Source organism: Danio aesculapii, chromosome 17 (assembly GCF_903798145.1).
Source record: "Danio aesculapii chromosome 17, fDanAes4.1, whole genome shotgun sequence".
Lineage (NCBI taxonomy): Eukaryota > Metazoa > Chordata > Actinopteri > Cypriniformes > Danionidae > Danio > Danio aesculapii.
The window spans coordinates 2,732,236-2,749,877 of NC_079451.1; the positions used below are offsets into that span (position 1 = coordinate 2,732,236).

Sequence of the window (17,642 nt, forward strand, 5' to 3'; positions counted from 1 at the left end):
TAGATGGTAATGTGGAAATCCATTAGGCTATGTTATAGTGTTTCACTTTCAGTGATATAGAGCAAGTTGTTATTGTATTGTCAAATATTGTGTTTGTCTTAAAATTATATCTATTAGTCTTCATATTTTTGTATTTATCTTTGTACAGATCACACCTATTACAAAGGAAGGAACTGTTGATGGGTTTTGAGGTAAAGTTGCTTTTATATTCGCATATGCGTTCATTGATGACTTGTGACATGCTTCCTACATTGTTTATCATGGTACATTGAATATTAGGCCTATTATATATTAGAATATTAAGAATATTATTAGTGAATCATAAAATAATCACATGTATGAATTAACTACATTAGCACTATTAAATGAACTGTGAACAATGTTGTACTTTCACAGTCGTTGGCTGCGAATATGATTTCACAAATGTTATTTAGAATTTGTAAAGAATATTTTTCTGAAATTACATTAAAGAGGAAGGCTTCATGTGTGAATATTAAACCAACTTTACCTCAATACTTCTCTAAATATCCCAAATTCAAACAAAAATCAAATCAAGTGTTGTTCTCCTATTATACTCGCATTATGAAATAAAGACAAACATGCTGACAATGGGATATTAAGCATCAGAATTTGCTGAACTATCAAAATTATAAATAGTAAATGAACAACTAATATTCTTTTTGAAACGGGTAGAAACTGTCACTGCTCAGTGAACAAATGTAATGTTATCAGCATTCACTGAAAACCACAACATTGAGTAATCGTAACTTTCTACACTCTCAGAAATAAAGGTACACAAGCTGTCACTGGGGTGGTACCTTTTCAAAAGGTAAACATTTGTACATGAAAAGTTCAAATTGGTACAGTACCTCAAAGGTGTATATTAGTGCCTACAAATTTTAAGAGGAACAGTTTTGTACTTTTTAGGTAGTAATATGCACCCTTGAGGTGTTAATATGAACCTTTTTAGGTACAAATTTATACCTTTTGAAAAGGTACCACCCCAGTGACAGCTTGCGTACCTTTATTTTTGAGAGTGAACGGCTGCTGATTTTAAATATGTGGTTTCTCATTGTATTCGCATAATTTAGTGTAAACTAATCTAAAGTAGCTCCTTTTAATTTATCACAGTAGTCAACTTTTAAAGTGGATCAAAAAAGTCCTGTGAATGTGTTTATCACAATGTGTTCAACAAATACATGAAAACATATTATGGTTGTGTGGTGTTAGCTTAAGCTTTGTACTGTTGTGACTTAATGAAGATCATTCACACATTTTCTATGAAATTTTGCCCAAATCCAAGTAATTCCAAAGTGTTCACATACTTTCTTGCAACTGTGTGTAACATTTTTTTACATTTTGTTTGGTTTTAGTTTTGGCAGATCTGCTTATCCTCCAGTGAAGCTCCTCCTCCTTCAGTGAAGCTCCGCCTCCTCTGCTATAAATACTGGAATATTCCCATCAGGAAGAAGTGAAATCAGCAAAGACAGAGTTTATTGAAGGACAGAGAGAACATGAGTGATCCAGAACCCTGCAGAATTAAACAGGAAGAGACTGAAGAACAAATAGGTTGGTGGGTGTTTATTGCTAATTCTTCAATAGTGAGGCTGAAGAACAATAATGATGAAAGTTTTGAAAAGTTCATATATATATATATATATATATATATATATATATATATATATATATATATATATATAAGAGTTCAAATGCAAAAACATATAAGTGCCGTCTGACATTTCTATCGAAAATGATCATTTTTCTCAGCCTCCTTTGTTTACGTTGAGATATTTTACTTTAAAGACCATGAAAATAACTTATTCTTTGCCATAAAAGTGATTTTATTGAACATACAAACAGAAGCTTGATAAAATGCTAATTTTAGAGGAACATTTCAGGCGGCATTTAGAGGTTTTTACATCTAAACTCTTCATATACACACACAAACAGAAATACAATGATAGCGGTGATGTGTGGGCAGGGTTGAGAACCGTGGAAGAGCAGTGAGTCTTTTGGAGCGAGTGTTTACAAGTGTCGAGTCCTGTGAAGGAGCTCCTGATGGAGACTTTTGTTTCCTTTAGAATGATTCCATAAATTTCTATAGCGCTTTTCTGAACACTTGAAGCGCTTTACACATATTTGGGGTACTCTCATCCACCACCAGTGTGCATCATCCACATGGATGACACAACAGCAGCCATAATGCGCCAGCTGCACACTACAAAACCAGCTGAGGAACATAATATCTCACTGCCAGCTAGCGTTTCTTATGTGTCCTTGCAGACCAACACAAACAGAATGCAGAAGTATAAACCCAGGACTACACGCAAGGCATGTACTGTGAGAAACGGCGATCACTTGATGCAGATCTGAGTGGAAATAGTTTGAGACCGTTATCGTCCCTTGAAAAACACATGATGATCCACACTGAACTGCAATCAGCGTGGGAAGAGTTTTAGACAGTTATCATACCTTAAACGCATGAGGATTCACACTGGAGAGAGACCATTCACATGTGCTGAGTGTGGGAGGAGTTTCACACAATCATACCACCTTAATCTGCACATGATGATCCACACTGGAGAGCGACCACACAAATGTGATCAATGTGCCCAAACATTTTTGAGAGCTTCACAGCTGAAGATGCATCTTAAAGCATGAAAATTTCTCTTTTGTATGAACTCCTGACTCGCTCCTCCAAAACACCCCAAAGTGGCTCAATAATATTTAGATCTGGTGACTGCAGGCCATAGGAGATGTTCAACTTCACTTTCATGTTCATCAAACCACTCTGTCACCAGTCTTGCTGTGTGTATTGGTGCTTTATCATCCTGATACACGGAACCATCAGGATACAGTGTTTGAAACATTGGGAGCAAACGGTCCTCCAGAATGGTTTGGTAGCACTTGACAGTGACGCACCCATCTAGCACAAATATTGGCCAAAATTCAAAAGTCATTGAGAGCCGTGGGCTGAAAATAAATATACCAACTGAACTTTGGCTGTTGATGATGAGATTACACAAGAAAACACAGACACAAGAATGCTTAAGAACGCATATTGAGAAACAATCACTATTATTTGCCTTTAATTACTAGCAGGAAGCAAGTGAGAACATAATCACTGTTTGCACAGCCAGAACACTGTAATAAAAATGTCTGCTGCAACATCACAATAAAAACTTACCGGCTAAACAGCTAAATTTATCGGCCGATATTTGAAAGATGTGAAATATCAGCCAATATATTGGTTGAGCACTAAAACCCAAACTTAATATGATCTGATTTATGTGCGTCAAAAGTAGTCCATGTTTTCAGTGACTTTTCAACATTTTTCTTACTAAAACCGAACATTTTTACATTTATTTCAGACCTAATTGAAGAGAGTGAGGAGAGTAAAGAGGAGAAACATGTCAAAGCTGAAAAAATACCTCGATTACAGACTTATGATATCCATTTTATAAAAGAAGAAGAATCACAAGAATGCAAGAGTCATTGCATCTGCACTCAGTGTGGGAAGAGTTTCAGACTGTCATCAGCCCTTGAAAAACACACGAGGATCCACACTCTAGAGAAACCATTCACCTGCACTCAGTGTGGGAAGAGTTTTAAACGATTATCATACCTTAATAAACACCTGAGGATTCACACTGGAGAGAAACCATTCTCATGTACTCGGTGTGAGAAGAGTTTCACACGATCACACTACCTTAAACTGCACACAATGAACCACACTGGAGAGAGACCACACAAGTGTGGTCAATGCGGCAAAACATTTCTGAGAGATTCACAGCTGAAGATGCATCTTGGAGTTCATACAAAGGAGAAACCGTATTCCTGTTCTCAGTGTGGAAAGAGTTTTGCACAGCAGTCAAATGTAAGAAAACATCAGAAGATCCACACTGGTGTGAAGGAGCATATGTGCTTTGAGTGTGAGAAGACTTTTATTACAGCTGGAGAATTGAAACTGCACCAGAGGACTCACACTGGAGAGAGACCTTACAAGTGTTTACTCTGCGACAAGAGATTCAGTCAGTCAGGAAGCCTGAAAACACATCAAATGATTCACACTGGAGAGAAACCGTACACGTGTTCACACTGTAATAAGAGATTTTATGGTTTAGAGCATCTGAAAAGACATGAGAGGACTCACACTGGAGAGAAACCGTACAAGTGTTCACACTGCGACAAGGCATTCAGTCAGTCAGGAAGCATGAAAACGCATGAGAGGACTCACACTGGAGAGAAACCGTACACATGTGATCAGTGTCTGAAGTGTTTCACACATTTGTTTCAGCTTAAGAAGCACATGAAAATCCACAGTGGAGAAAAGCTGAATAAATAACATCAATGCAGCAAAACAGTTTCTTGTTTGGTAAGGGTGTTTCATGCCTGAATGTCAGAAAACATTTAATTTTTGGGGGGGGTAACAATCACTCTGAAATTGGACAGGTCTGCCATGCTGTTCCTCAGGGATCTGTCTTAAATCCCAAACTTTTTAGTATCTACAGGGGTTGGACAATGAATCTGCAATGCCTGGTTTTAGACCACAATCATTCTTAATAATATGGTGTAGGGCCTCCTTTTGCAACCAATGCAGCATTAGTTAGTCTTGGGAATGACAGATACAAGCCCTGCACAGTGGCCAGAGGGATTTTAAGTCATTCTTCTTGCAGAATAGTGGCCAGGTCACTGTGTGATGGTGATGGAGGAAAACCCCAAAGTGGCTCAATAATATTTAGGTCTGGTGACTGTGCAGCCCAAACCATCATTGATCCACCTCCATGCCTCACTTTGGGTATGCAACTGGGTGAAACTTTTTTGGGGTTTCTCCACACCGTAACTCTCCCAGATGTGGGAAAGACTGTGAAGGAGGTCTCGTTGGAGAATTATACATGTTTCACATTGTCCACAGCCCAAGATTTTCGCTGCTGGCACCATTGAAACCGATGTTTGCTATTGGCAAGTGACCAAAGCCCAACCATGTATATTGACCTTGTGGAGCTCCCGACCAACAGTTTTGGTGGAAACAGGAGAGATGAGGTGCACGTTTAATTCTACAGTGAATTGGGCAGCTGTGGGTGTTGTTTTTTTGGAATAATCTGAAGCGTTAGCACGCTTCCTCTTGTGTCCACAGTTACCCCTGTTGGATGTGGTTCTTCTTCATGGTGGCTTGCTGACTTTACTCTGGAAACTGCAGCTCTTGATAATCACAAAGACTTTGGGTCACAGATGCGTTAGCAAGACTTGCTCCAACAATTTGTCTTGTTTTTGACCTCTGATATGTCATCAGTAATGTACTGTGCGTTGCAATGTTTTAAGCAAATCTGTGCTATTACTCTGCTAATTAAACCTTTACACTCTGCTCTAACTGGTGGAATGTGCAATCAATGAAGATTGGCCACCACTCAAAATCTCCAACACTAAATTGGCCAGTTTTAGTTTCATTACCGAACCCCTGCACATGCTTCCTTTTGATTTTAAATAATATCACTTTTATGCATATGATACCCAAATTTATATCAGCTCCAAATTTGGGCTGTGCAATTTGGTTAAAAGAAACGTATCTCGATTTTCTTAAACAATATTGCGACTTCAATTTTGATCACGATTTTGTCACAGACAGACTCCATCTGTGTTTACAGTGTGAATCTGAAACATTTCAAAAGAAAAACAATTAGATCTTTATCTAAGACCTGTAACATCTCAAAAACAGACATAAAATGAAATAAAAATCACCTAGTAAAGCTGTAACATTGTCTCTAGACAATTACTAGCCTATGGCAAAACAAATGTGTGTGAGTGTGGACTGTCAAACGCAAGTAAGGCTCCGATGTTCTGCCTGACCAAATATCAGAAGTAGTTGCTTGTGTGTTCACAGATTTGTTTTGTCATGCATCATAGACCTTTTTGGACGCTGCCGTGAAATAGGCCGTTCATATATCGCGTCTTTTCCGTGCACAAGTTCATTATTTCCAATGAAGTCGCGTGGATTGCTTGCACATATTAAGAGTGGCATACGTGTGTATGTCAGGTGCACCCAGCTGAAAACATCTCTTTTTAGACAATCTTTACATTTAAGTCTTCAGAATGTCGCACCACGAGTCGCGTAACAAGAACTGACCGATCAGCTTCATACTCGGTATGGAATATACACATTTCGGTTACCTCAGACAAACACAAGACACCTGAACACCAAGTGCTTTTTAATTATCTCCATAAATAAAACTTGTATGGGAGCCGCAGCAATGTTTTGTTAGGTTGTCATCCTCTGAGAAAACAATTGATGATCACAGAGCAACGACAAAGGAGCGATCGCAAAGCATGCTGAAAGTGCTCACGCTTTCCACGTGCTTTTAGACGCGATATATGACTGACTTACAAATTACCTGGTTCTGACATACATCCTTTATCCAAAGTAACTTAATCCCACACTACAGATGTTGACTTTTTTTTAGCACCAAGTCCTCCTGTGCTGAACTCATCATCCCTGTATATGCAGGCTATTCAGTCTCCTGTTCTCATGCTCTGTTTAGGCTGCGTTTTGATTGGTTCAAATACCATATTGCGGGAAAATCGTGCTGTAAGGCGATTTAGAAATTGAACATGTCCAAATCGCAATTTTGATATTATTTCAATTAATCGCACAGCCCTACTCCAAATCTAATCTATTACCTCCACAATGCTTTCAGAGTGTGTGTAGGGAATTAAAGATAGCAATTTCGGATGGTAGCATTTATTTCCTTCTACTCAAGCTCGCAACCGGGGTGTTTTTTTTATTTTTAGTATGAGAGTATGTAAGGAGTAAAGCGAAAGCTGATATGATTGTTGGGGTTTTCTCTTACTCAGAGCATGCTCAGTCATAAACACACACAACAGACACCGTTTTAATTCATTTGATATATTTAACTAACAAAACAACCAGGCCTTTTCCTATCTGAGAATTACAGTTATTAATAGCCTAGTACCGAACAATAAATGATACGATTATATAATACATAATTTACGTAACACAACACTATGTAAAAACAAAACTATTATATAGAAGACTATAGGCTGATAAAAGTCTATACAGGCGCCTCATCTTAACATCTATGCGGTTTTTGTCTTTACAATATTGTACATTTGGCTGCAGGTAGGATGTCCACATAACCCGGGAGTCATGGAAAACAGTCTCGTGGGGGCAGTTAGCTAGTTTTTCCAGCTGAAAATCCTGTATAGCCCCATTGTTAGGTGATTAAATCATTTGCCATGTTTGGTAAAGGATACCCGAACACTTGCGGCCAAAGTATTGGTCAAAATAGTCAAATCAATTGGCTCTCTGTTATCTTGATGGTATGGGGTGTCCAAACTCAGTCCTGGAGGGCTCGTGTCCCGCATAGTTTAGCTCCAACTTGCTTCAACACACCTGCCAGGAAGTTTATAGTGTATCTAGTAAGAGCTTGATTAGCTGGTTCAGGTGTGTTTGATTAGGGTTAGAGCTAAACTCTCCAGGACGCCGGCTCTCCAGGACCGAGTTTGGACACCCCTGGTATAAGCCCTTGAGCCAGTTCAATAACCAGACAATGTGGCGCTTGACCAAGATTTCAGATTCAAACTGGTGTTGATCACTGCAATATGCCCGTGAGTTCCTTCAGTTGTCAATATAACTTATCTCTTATACAACAACAAACTCTGTACCGCATCAGATGTCATTCCCTCGCTGTAAATGCTAGCGCTCCTATTTTTTCCTGCAACCTCGATGCGCGCCCATCCTATATAGATTTGTATTTTATGTATGCATAATGAATAATTTTGGGCCTCACTATAAAATTATGAACCATTACATAGCAGTCTCAAACTCATTTATCGGCCGATATTTGAAAGATAAGAAATATCAGCTGATATATTGGTCGAGCACTAGATAAGAGTAATGTAAATATGATCTGATTTATTTTACATTTATGTGCATCAAAAGTAGTCAATCTGCCGTAAATGTTTTCAGTGACTTTTCACTCAACATTTGCTCAGCTTTTTTTTTTTTGGACTTACTAAAAACAACAAAAACTGACCTTTTTACCTTTATTTCAGGCCTAATTGAAGAGAACGAGGAGGGTGGAGAGGAGAAACATGTCAAAGCTGAAAATATACCTCAGTTACAGACTTCTGATATTTATTTTATGAACAGAAGAAGCAAGAATCATTGCATCTGCACTGAGTGTGGGAAGAGTTTCAGACGCTTATCATCTCTTAATCAACACATGATGATGCACACTGGAGAGAAACCGTTCACCTGCACTCAGTGTGGGATGAGTTACAGTCGATTATCATACCTTAAAAATCACATGAGGATTCACACCGGAGAGAGACCATTCAAATGCAATGAGTGTGGGAGGAGTTTCACACAATCATCATATTTTAATCGACACATGATGATCCACACTGGAGAGAAACCACACAGATGTGATCAATGCGGCAAAACGTTTTTGAGCTCTTCACAGCTGAAGGTCCATCTTATAGTTCATACAAAGGAGAAACCGTATTCCTGTTCTGAGTGTGGAAAGAGTTTTACACAGCTGGCAAATTTAGGAAAACATCAGAAGATCCACACTGGTCTGAAAGAGCATATGTGCTTTGAGTGTGAGAAGACTTTTATTACGGCTGCAGAATTGAAAGTGCACCAGAGTATTCACACTGGAGAGAAACCGTACAAGTGTTCACACTGCGACAAGGGGTTTTGTCAGTTAGGGAGACTGAAAACACATGAGAGGATTCACACTGGAGAGAAACCGTACACATGTTCACACTGTAATAAGGGATTTTGTCAGTTAGGAAAACTGAAAACGCATCAAATGATTCACACTGGAGAGAAACCGTACAAGTGTTCACACTGTGACAAGGGATTTCATGTGTTAGATCATCTGAAAATGCATGAGAGGATTCACACTGGAGAGAAACCTTATAAGTGTTCATACTGCGACAAGAGATTCAGTCAGTCAGGAGGTATGAAAACGCATGAGAGGACTCACACTGGAGAGAGACCGTACACGTGTGATCAGTGTCTGAAGAGTTTCCCACGTCTGTTTCAGCTTAAGAAACACATGAAAATCCACAGTGGAGAAGAAAAGCACACATGACGTCAATGCAGCAAAACAGTTTCTTGTGTGCGAAAGGTTTTTATGTCTGAACATCAGAAAACTTTGACTTTATTGGGAATCAATGACTCTGAAATTAGACTGGTCCACTGTGGTGTTCGTCAGGGATCTGTCTTAGGTTCCATACTGTTTAGTATCTACATGAGGTTGGACAATGAAACTGAAATCCCTGGTTTTAGACCACAATAGTTCATTGAAATGATGAACGCCCTCTCCTGGATGTGGGAAAGACAGTGAAGGTGGACTTTAACTGAGAACAATATATGTTTTACATTGGCCACCGCCCAAGATTGTCGCTGCTGGCACCATTGAAATCGATGTTTGGCATTGGTACGATTGAGCAAAGTTTTGACTAGCTGCCCAGGCATTTATATTGATCCTCTGAAGTTCCCGATGAACAGTTTTGGTGGAAACAGGAGAGTTGAGGTAAACATTTAATTCTACAGTGACTTTGGGCAGCTGTGGGTTCTTTTTTTAATACAATCCAGGATTCAATCCTTTTCAGACAGCTGACATTACTCTGGATATCACGGCTCTTAGTACACCGCGAAGACTTGCTGTTTTAGTCACAGATGGGCCAGCGAGACTCGCACTAACAATTTGTCCTGTTTTTGAACTCTGATGTGTCGCCATAATGTTTTGTGCGTTGCAATATTTTAAGCAAATCTATTTAAAAGAGCTATTACTCTGCTAATTAAACACTCTGCTCTTACTGGTAGAATGTGCAATCAATGAAGATTGGCCACCAGGCGGGTCAAAACCTCCAACACTAAATTGGCCAGTGTCGGTCATACAACTTCAAAACTTCACTCTTTAAACTTCAAATAAATAATTTATTAAATTAATTAATAATTTAGTGAGAAATATCAACCTTCTAAATAAAAAAACTAGGCCTACAAACTGATGTTCAAATGGTATTCACACATACCATTAAACATTATAAAACCATTACCTTCATTCATTTTCTTTTCAGCTTAGTCCCTTTATTAATCTGGGGTTGTAATGACCCGCCAACTTATCCAGCATATGTTTTTACTCAGCGGATGCCCTTCCAGCCGCAACCCATCACTGGAAACATCCATACTCACTCATTTACACACATATACTACGTCAATTTTAGCATACCCAATTCACCTTTACCACATGTGTTTTGCACCCGGAGGATACCCACGCGAACACGAGGAGAACATGCAAACAGAAATGCCATCTGACCCAGCCGAGGCTCGAATCAGCAACCTTCTTGCTGTAAGGCGAACGTGCTACCCACTGTGCCACCGCGTCGCCCCAAAAGTTTTAAAGTAAAAACAGCCTACCTTTTAAATTGGTCTAGTGCAGTGGTTCTCAAACTTTTTTCAGCAAGTTCATTTTTTTACTTGAATTATTCAGCGATTACTCCACGTACCACTTGTACATGTACCACAGTTTGAGAACCACTGCTCTAGTGTGTTGGGACATAATCCATTAAAACTTCGATTAAAATTAAATCATTTTCCACATCAGTTTTACCTGCACAGGATAATATTACACAGGCGTAGTATAATGTGAGATTATATTTGATGTAAAACACGAAACATAATAATCAACATATTTTGCTGTAAAATCCTCCATTGATGGATTTTCATTTCTTCCAGTAGTTCATTTGTATTTGTATGAGGGTTTTTTTAAAGGGCACCTATGGTAAAAAATCTACTTTTCAAGCTGTTTGGACAGACATATGTGCATGTATGGTGTGTAGACTCATATTGGGGTGATATAAACACACCCAGTACTTTTTTTTTTTTCAATTTAACAACATAAAAAACGGTCGACCAATTGGAGCGGTTTTTAAATCGACCGCAACTTTACATAGGAGAGCGGTCCCCCCGCCCACCAATATTGATTGACAGGCGCGTCATCATATCCTCAGTTTGTTGATTCACGTCAGCCATTTTCAGCGTGAGTCGAAGCGATATCACTAAAGGAACACGCTAGCTCTATTTTTAGATGCGAGGCTCATTGGGCTCAACTCAAGATCAATATTCTCCACATTATCGCTCTAATCGGAATTATTGACTGTATCTTTAGGTAGGTTTGCAAACATGTGTACTTCTCATTGAGTCTACCTTATACTTCAGCCGTTTGCATTTCTCGCGATCCCAGAAGCTCCCTGTGATCTTAACTAGCATGCGTTTTAGAATTCTAAACATCGGTTTCTATCAGGGTACACTCAAGTCGACGGCTGGGCGCCGCGGACCGCTGCAGAAATCTATGTTTAGAATTCAAAAATGTGTGGGCGACGATTCGGGACACTTCATGCTTTTGCCGCGCCACAGAGAGTGTCTGGTGTGCCGTGTCGCGGCTTCGAGCGGCGCATCCGGTGCCTCAGTCAAAGTTAATTCAGTGTGCGTGGTTATTAGTTTCTGTGTACAAGCTCGGCACTTGAAACTAGCACACAGTTGGCTGTAAAACTGTACAAAGACACAAATGATTTTGTACTCTCTGCTTGGTCTGTGTCAGAGTCGTACATGTACGACTGAATGCTAAACCTCTCACTCCAGCTCGTTCTCGCAGTCTGCCTGTCAGACTCTGTTGCAAACGCAGAGCGGGTGAGCTCATGGCTCCGCCCCTTGTTACGTTAGCGGGAAGCCGAAACTTGTCTACATGTGAAGCAACACACCCATAAATCAGCGAGCTGTGGACACGCCCCCAACATGACACTTTTTATCACATTATAATAAAACAATCAGAATTGTGTTTTGAACTGAACCTAAACTGGCACACTCAGAAGAACCATAATATTAATATTACATCATAAAAAAGAGGTCAACTATGTGCCCTTTAATTTTACATATTTGATAAAAGATAATATGTGAGCTGAGAAAAAATGTAATGTAATGCATTGCATAATGTAAATGAGCTTGTCTTTAATCAACGGGATACACAAAAATATATTTTTTTAAAAAGTTAAATTCTCTAGTTTTTATATATTCAACAGTTCTGTTGATGTATTATATATTTATATTAGATGTATTATATATTTATATTAGATGTATTATATATTTATATTAGATGTATTATATATTTATATTTATATATTCAACAGTTCTGCTAATGCTTTGCTTCTTAGACTTTACACACCTGAAACTTGTCTATAGCACTTGTTCACTGCTGCTCTTATAGTTGTGTAAATTGCTTCCTTGTCCTCATTTGTAAGTCGCTTTGGATAAAAGCGTCTGCTAAATGTAAATGTTCTGTCTGGTTCTCAAATCTGATTGGCTGACAGCAGTGCGATATCAGAATTCCTACAACCTCCTCACCCTTCTGTATTACTCCGCCCACATGGAGTGACAGCAGATCAATACACTCACTACAGTTTGACAAATATTGCAGCTGCTGGACATCATCTTGTACTTTTGAGGCTTTTTAGTTGAGAATGTAGCTGAACTACTTGTGGAAATCAATTTACAAAGTAACGTAAACTCGACTGAGTGCTTCATTTCCCCGTTAACATTAACTGTAAATGTATCCCTTAATTCTTATTGGCTGATTGGAATGTTCTTCCAGGATCAGCTTAGATGCTAATACAGGAACATGTGCTACTTGGTGAAATCACACTAACCGACAAGCAACACCAATCATCAAGAAGAGATAAGAACGCATATTGAGAAACGGCCATTGTGCCAAGTGAAAACTTACAAACTTATACACATTACTAAAAAGATTTTGTTGTTGTTGTTGTACTTTGAACTCAATAAACAACATAAAAACATTTTTAAATATTATAAAAACTTTTGCAAATAAACTTTTTCAATTCTTTTAAGAAGATTACTTTCCAGAAATAAAAACATCTCTTAAAAACAAGTACAAAATACTGTTGGAAGGTGATGAAGAACAAATCCCTCAGAGCAAGTGCAGTACTACAGTAGGCTACTTACCACGACTATAAAGCAGCACACCGCCAGTGCAGTAAATATGCAGTTTACTTCTTTTAACTCCAGTTGTACTTCAATGTACTGCAAATTGTATCGCTTTTAAACTTAATTGTACTCATTATATTTAGTTTTTGCAGTTGCAATTAATTTTACTGCAGTAATTCTTCTATATACTGCAGTTTTACCTCAGTTTACTGCAGTTAGTATTATTTTTTTGTTAAGGCGGGAACGGCTTCCATAGAAATCCATTCACACTCCAACACAGGAGGTGGCGATATGCACCTAAACGTTGGTTTGCAACTCGTCAATGAACCCAAAGAAGAGGAACAGTGCAGGCTGTGAGAAGTGTAGTGAGGCGATCCAGTCCCGCAGTGTTGTGTGTACGTGTATGTATCCAAGTAAGCTTGTTTTGTTTAATCGTGCCCTTAGTAGTGTCCTTAAGTAGTACCCTTGTTGTCAGATTTAAATAAGGTAAAGTTGCTTTTCTATTCGTTTAGTGAACGTATTTGTGAGGTTTTACCATATGTATTCAGTCTGAAATCGCATGCAAGTACGTCTTCAAAACAACATTAGTACTGTTCGTGTGGTCTACCTTGATATTTGTTGTTGTTTTGTTCACATGCTTTGTGAATTGCAAGCACAAGTGATAGGGGTAAAGTTGGTTTTATATTCAGATATTCAGACATTCTCCTTAATAATATAATTTCAGAAAAGTATTCTGTGCTAATTCTAAATAGGGAAATCATATTAGCAGTCAATGACTATCAAAGTACAACATTGTTCACAGTGAATTAGATAGTGCTAATGTTGTTTTGAAGTCATACTTGCATGCTAATTCCGATTGAATATTCAAAGTAACATGGTAAACAACATAGAGACTGCTAAATGAACGAATATGTGCGAATATAAGACCAAATTTACCTCTATGTACAACTGTGTGGATCAAATAGAGGTAAAGTTGGTTTTATATTCGTTAATTTGTTTCCATGTTACTTTGAATATTCGATTAATATTCTGTGGCCAACTTGTCCTTGTAATGAAAAACAATCATGACTGGTATAGATAATGGTAGATGATGACAAAAAGGTAAACAGGAAACCGCTGTAGTTCTTCGTCATGTTTGTGAACAAAGCCCATAGTATAAAACATTTTTTTGTTTGTTTTGGCAGATCTGCTCCTTCAGTGAAGCTCCTCCTCCTCCTTCAGTGAAGCTCCTCCTCCTTTAGTGAAGCTCCTCCTCCTCAGCTATAAATACTGGGATATTCCCACCAGTCCACATTAAAAGAAGACAAGCATATCAGACCATCAGGAAGAAGTGAAGGACAAGAGAGAACATGAGTGATCCAGAACCCTGCAGAATTAAACAGGAAGACGCTGAAGAACAAATAGGTAGGTGTTTATTGCGGGTTCTTCAGTAATGAGAACAAATATATTAGTGTAATATAACAAATAAATATACCAACAATCCACATATACCAAGAATTGTGTTCATTGTGCTCAGTATACATTTTTATAATCGAGTTCCAAATTAACAATAATATATATATATATATATATATATATATATATATATATATATATATATATATATATATATATATATAAGTAGTCTAAAATTGTGGTCAATGTAAATGTGTAGTCAATGTTTTCAGTGCCTTTTCACTCTTAAACATTTGTTCAGATTTTTTTTTACTTTTATTTTACCCTATTTCAGACCTAATTGAAGAGCACGTGGAGATTAAAGAGGAGAAACAACATGTCAAAGCTGAAGAAATACCTCAATTACAGACTTATGATATCATGAACAGAAACGGCAAGAATCGATCCATCTGCACTCAGTGTGGGAAGAGTTTCAGTAAGTCGTCGTTCCTTAATAATCACATGAGGATTCACACTGGAGAGAAACCATTCACATGTACTCAGTGTGGGAAGAGTTTCAGACAATCATCACACCTTAATCGACACATGATGATCCACACTGGAGAGAAGCCACACAGATGTGATCACTGCGGCAAAACATTTTTGAGCTCTTCCCAGCTGAAGGTCCATCTTATAGTTCATACAAACGAGAAGCCGTATTCCTGTTCTGAGTGTGGAAAGAGTTTTACAATGCAGTCAAATTTAGCAAAACATCAGAAGATCCATACTGGTGCGAAAGAGCATATGTGCTTTGAGTGTGAGAGGACTTTTATTACAGCTGTCGAATTGAAACTGCACCAGAGGACTCACACTGGAGAAAGACCGTACAAGTGTTCACACTGCGACAAGAGATTCAGTCAGTCAGGAACCCTGAAAATACATGAGAGGATTCACACTGGAGAGAAACCGTACAAGTGTTCACACTGCAACAAGAGATTCAGTCAGCTAGGCACCCTGAAAACACATCAAATGATTCACACTGGAGAGAAACCGTACAAGTGTTCACACTGTAATAAGAGATTTTATCAGGTAGATCATCTGAAAAAACACGAGAGGACTCACACTGGAGAGAAACCGTACAAGTGTTCACACTGCAACAAGGGATTCAGTCAGTCAGGAAGCTTGAAAACACATGAGAGGACTCACACTGGAGAGAAACCGTACACGTGTGATCAGTGTCTGAAGAGTTTCACGCATTTATTAAAGCTTAAGAAACACATGCAAATCCACCATGGAGAAAAGTTGAACACATGATATTAAAGCAGCAAAACATTTTCTCGTGTGCAAAATTAGTTTCATGCCTCTGAAAACTTTGAATTTTTGGGAAACGACTCTAAAATTGGACAGGTCTGTCATTGTGTTCCTTAGGGATGTGTCTTAAGTCCCTTACTCTTTAACATCTACATGCTTCCTTCGAGGGAAATCATCAGCAAAGATGGACCGAGATTTGACTTTTATGCTTATGATACCCAAATTTGAATAAGCACCAAATCCAATCTGTTACCATCACAATCCTCTCAGAGTGTGTGCTGGAAATTAAAATGTTGATGGACCACAATTCATTACAGCTAGTCACAAAGATAGCAATTTTAATCAGTTTTGCATGGTAGCATTGTTTTTCCATCTACTTTTGTTTTCCATCTTTTCAATGCATCCCATTTTGGTGCTTATCAGTGACAGGTTGTCTGTCTACACCTGTAAATGTTTTATTTTTTTTAAGAGTGCTGTTTTAGGGATTTTTTTTTCTTTTTTTGTAATTTTAAAGTGAACCTATAATTCTTGTTTGTAAAATGGATGGACACAAGGGAGGTGTCAGTGTGTTCAACCATCCACAACGCCTTTGATGGTGACACTGTGAGCAGGAACGTGCTCAGCAAAGACACTGAGAGATGGCGGGCAAAAACAACACATGACTGTCTGACCAGCTCCTCCAGTATTATTCTGTGCACAAGAAGTCCAACAGGTGGTACAGGACACTAGACCTGTCTCGCGGAGAGAGAAAAGTGGTTCTCTGTGGGGATCTCGAACACAGGAGGAGGCGGGTAAGGAGACATCTTGCCCCAGGTCCCGGAATGCATCCTGCGCTGCTGCACCCAGGGGCCATGGTGGACAGAGTGTTGAGATTGTGGTGGTAATTTTCAGCCAGGCTTCGGGAGTAGATTAGGTTGTCATCAGTATATCCAATGACAGTTTGAAGTCCCAAAGCACCTCATTCATAAAGTCTTGCAATAGGGAGGGGATTGAGCTAGTCCATAGGGCATGACTAGGTTTTGTAGTGACCATTGGGACTTACGAAGGCCGTCTTCCACCCGTCCTCACGTATGCAAATGAGATTATACGCACTGTAGAGATTCAACTTTGTGAAGACCTCAGATCCACCAAGACGTTTAAGGGGGAAAGGGGTAGCCATTTTTATGGTGATCTTATTTAAATCTTATCTGTAGATTATGCAAGGTTGTAAACCTCTATCTTTCTGAGCCACATAAAATAAACTAAAAGTGGTATGGGGCGGTAAAAAGGTGGATGTATCCTTGGGCCTCTTCTACATACTCCTTCTTGGCCTTTTGTTCTGCAAGAGACGGCAGGGGAAAGACCTTTAAACGTTGAAATAAAAGAGCATAGGTGCTCTATTTTTATTTAAACTCTATTTTTGTAAATATTCAAGGGTCATTTGATTATTATGAGTTTTATACCACCTTTATTTTGCTGAACAAACACTTTCATAGCTTACATGCTATGCTGGCGGTGTAACAAATATGATAATATTGCTAATATTCGATTGAAATGGTTTCATTTTATAGATTTTCCTCATACACATATTGAGATTTCTATGAAAACTGTACATTTTACTGCTGGTTGAACTGAACAAGTTAAAGTAAATGTGAATATATACCTTTTTTTCCATCCTCTTTGTTGTAGTTTTACAAAAAACGGACGATATTAAGAAGAATAATTGGCAGCAAAGGTACCCAAATTGTTTCTGCTGTTATTGCGCTATCTGTTACTTTTGGTGAAGCAACAATCGGTTGGGACAAAATAATAATATTTATTTTTTATCAAAATTATAACTATTTAAATGTTAAAATGCTAATTTAATCAGCCACAGATATATTTCAGCAGTTGTGTGAAGCAATAAATGTGCTGATTCATGGTGACAGGTAATGCTTGAAATGTAAAC

General features: G+C 38.5%; 2 protein-coding genes across 4 annotated transcripts; both read left to right on the forward strand.

Annotated features, from left to right (window-relative positions):
* The first annotated feature begins 1,484 nt into the window (after positions 1-1,484).
* Positions 1,485-10,659, forward strand: LOC130244671 (zinc finger protein 271-like). The gene is made up of 4 exons (XM_056477191.1): positions 1,485-1,569; positions 3,372-4,332; positions 4,853-4,875; positions 8,071-10,659. Exons 1-4 carry the CDS (start codon positions 1,515-1,517, stop codon positions 9,114-9,116), a joined length of 2,085 nt encoding a protein of 694 aa, XP_056333166.1. The 5' UTR covers positions 1,485-1,514; the 3' UTR covers positions 9,117-10,659.
* Positions 10,660-13,359: 2,700 nt separating this feature from the next.
* Positions 13,360-17,009, forward strand: LOC130244723 (zinc finger protein 239-like). 3 transcript variants are annotated; one of them, XM_056477248.1, is made up of 3 exons: positions 13,360-13,443; positions 14,215-14,434; positions 14,760-17,009. In XM_056477248.1, exons 2-3 carry the CDS (start codon positions 14,380-14,382, stop codon positions 15,716-15,718), a joined length of 1,014 nt encoding a protein of 337 aa, XP_056333223.1. In that variant the 5' UTR covers positions 13,360-13,443; positions 14,215-14,379; the 3' UTR covers positions 15,719-17,009. The 3 variants fall into 3 exon arrangements, with proteins under 3 accessions (XP_056333223.1, XP_056333224.1, XP_056333225.1); XM_056477249.1 differs by having other exon boundaries at positions 13,369-13,431; XM_056477250.1 differs by having other exon boundaries at positions 13,429-13,516.
* Positions 17,010-17,642: the final 633 nt, after the last annotated feature.

Coding starts and splice junctions, on each gene's coding strand:
- LOC130244671 (XM_056477191.1), top strand. CDS start 1,515: ATGAGTGATCCAGAACCCTGCAGAATTAAACAGGAAGAGACTGAAGAA. Junction 1,570..3,371: donor AGAGACTGAAGAACAAATAG/GTTGGTGGGTGT, acceptor CATTTATTTCAG/ACCTAATTGAAGAGAGTGAG. Junction 4,876..8,070: donor TGGGAAAGACTGTGAAGGAG/GTCTCGTTGGAG, acceptor CCTTTATTTCAG/GCCTAATTGAAGAGAACGAG.
- LOC130244723 (XM_056477248.1), top strand. CDS start 14,380: ATGAGTGATCCAGAACCCTGCAGAATTAAACAGGAAGACGCTGAAGAA. Junction 14,435..14,759: donor AGACGCTGAAGAACAAATAG/GTAGGTGTTTAT, acceptor ACCCTATTTCAG/ACCTAATTGAAGAGCACGTG.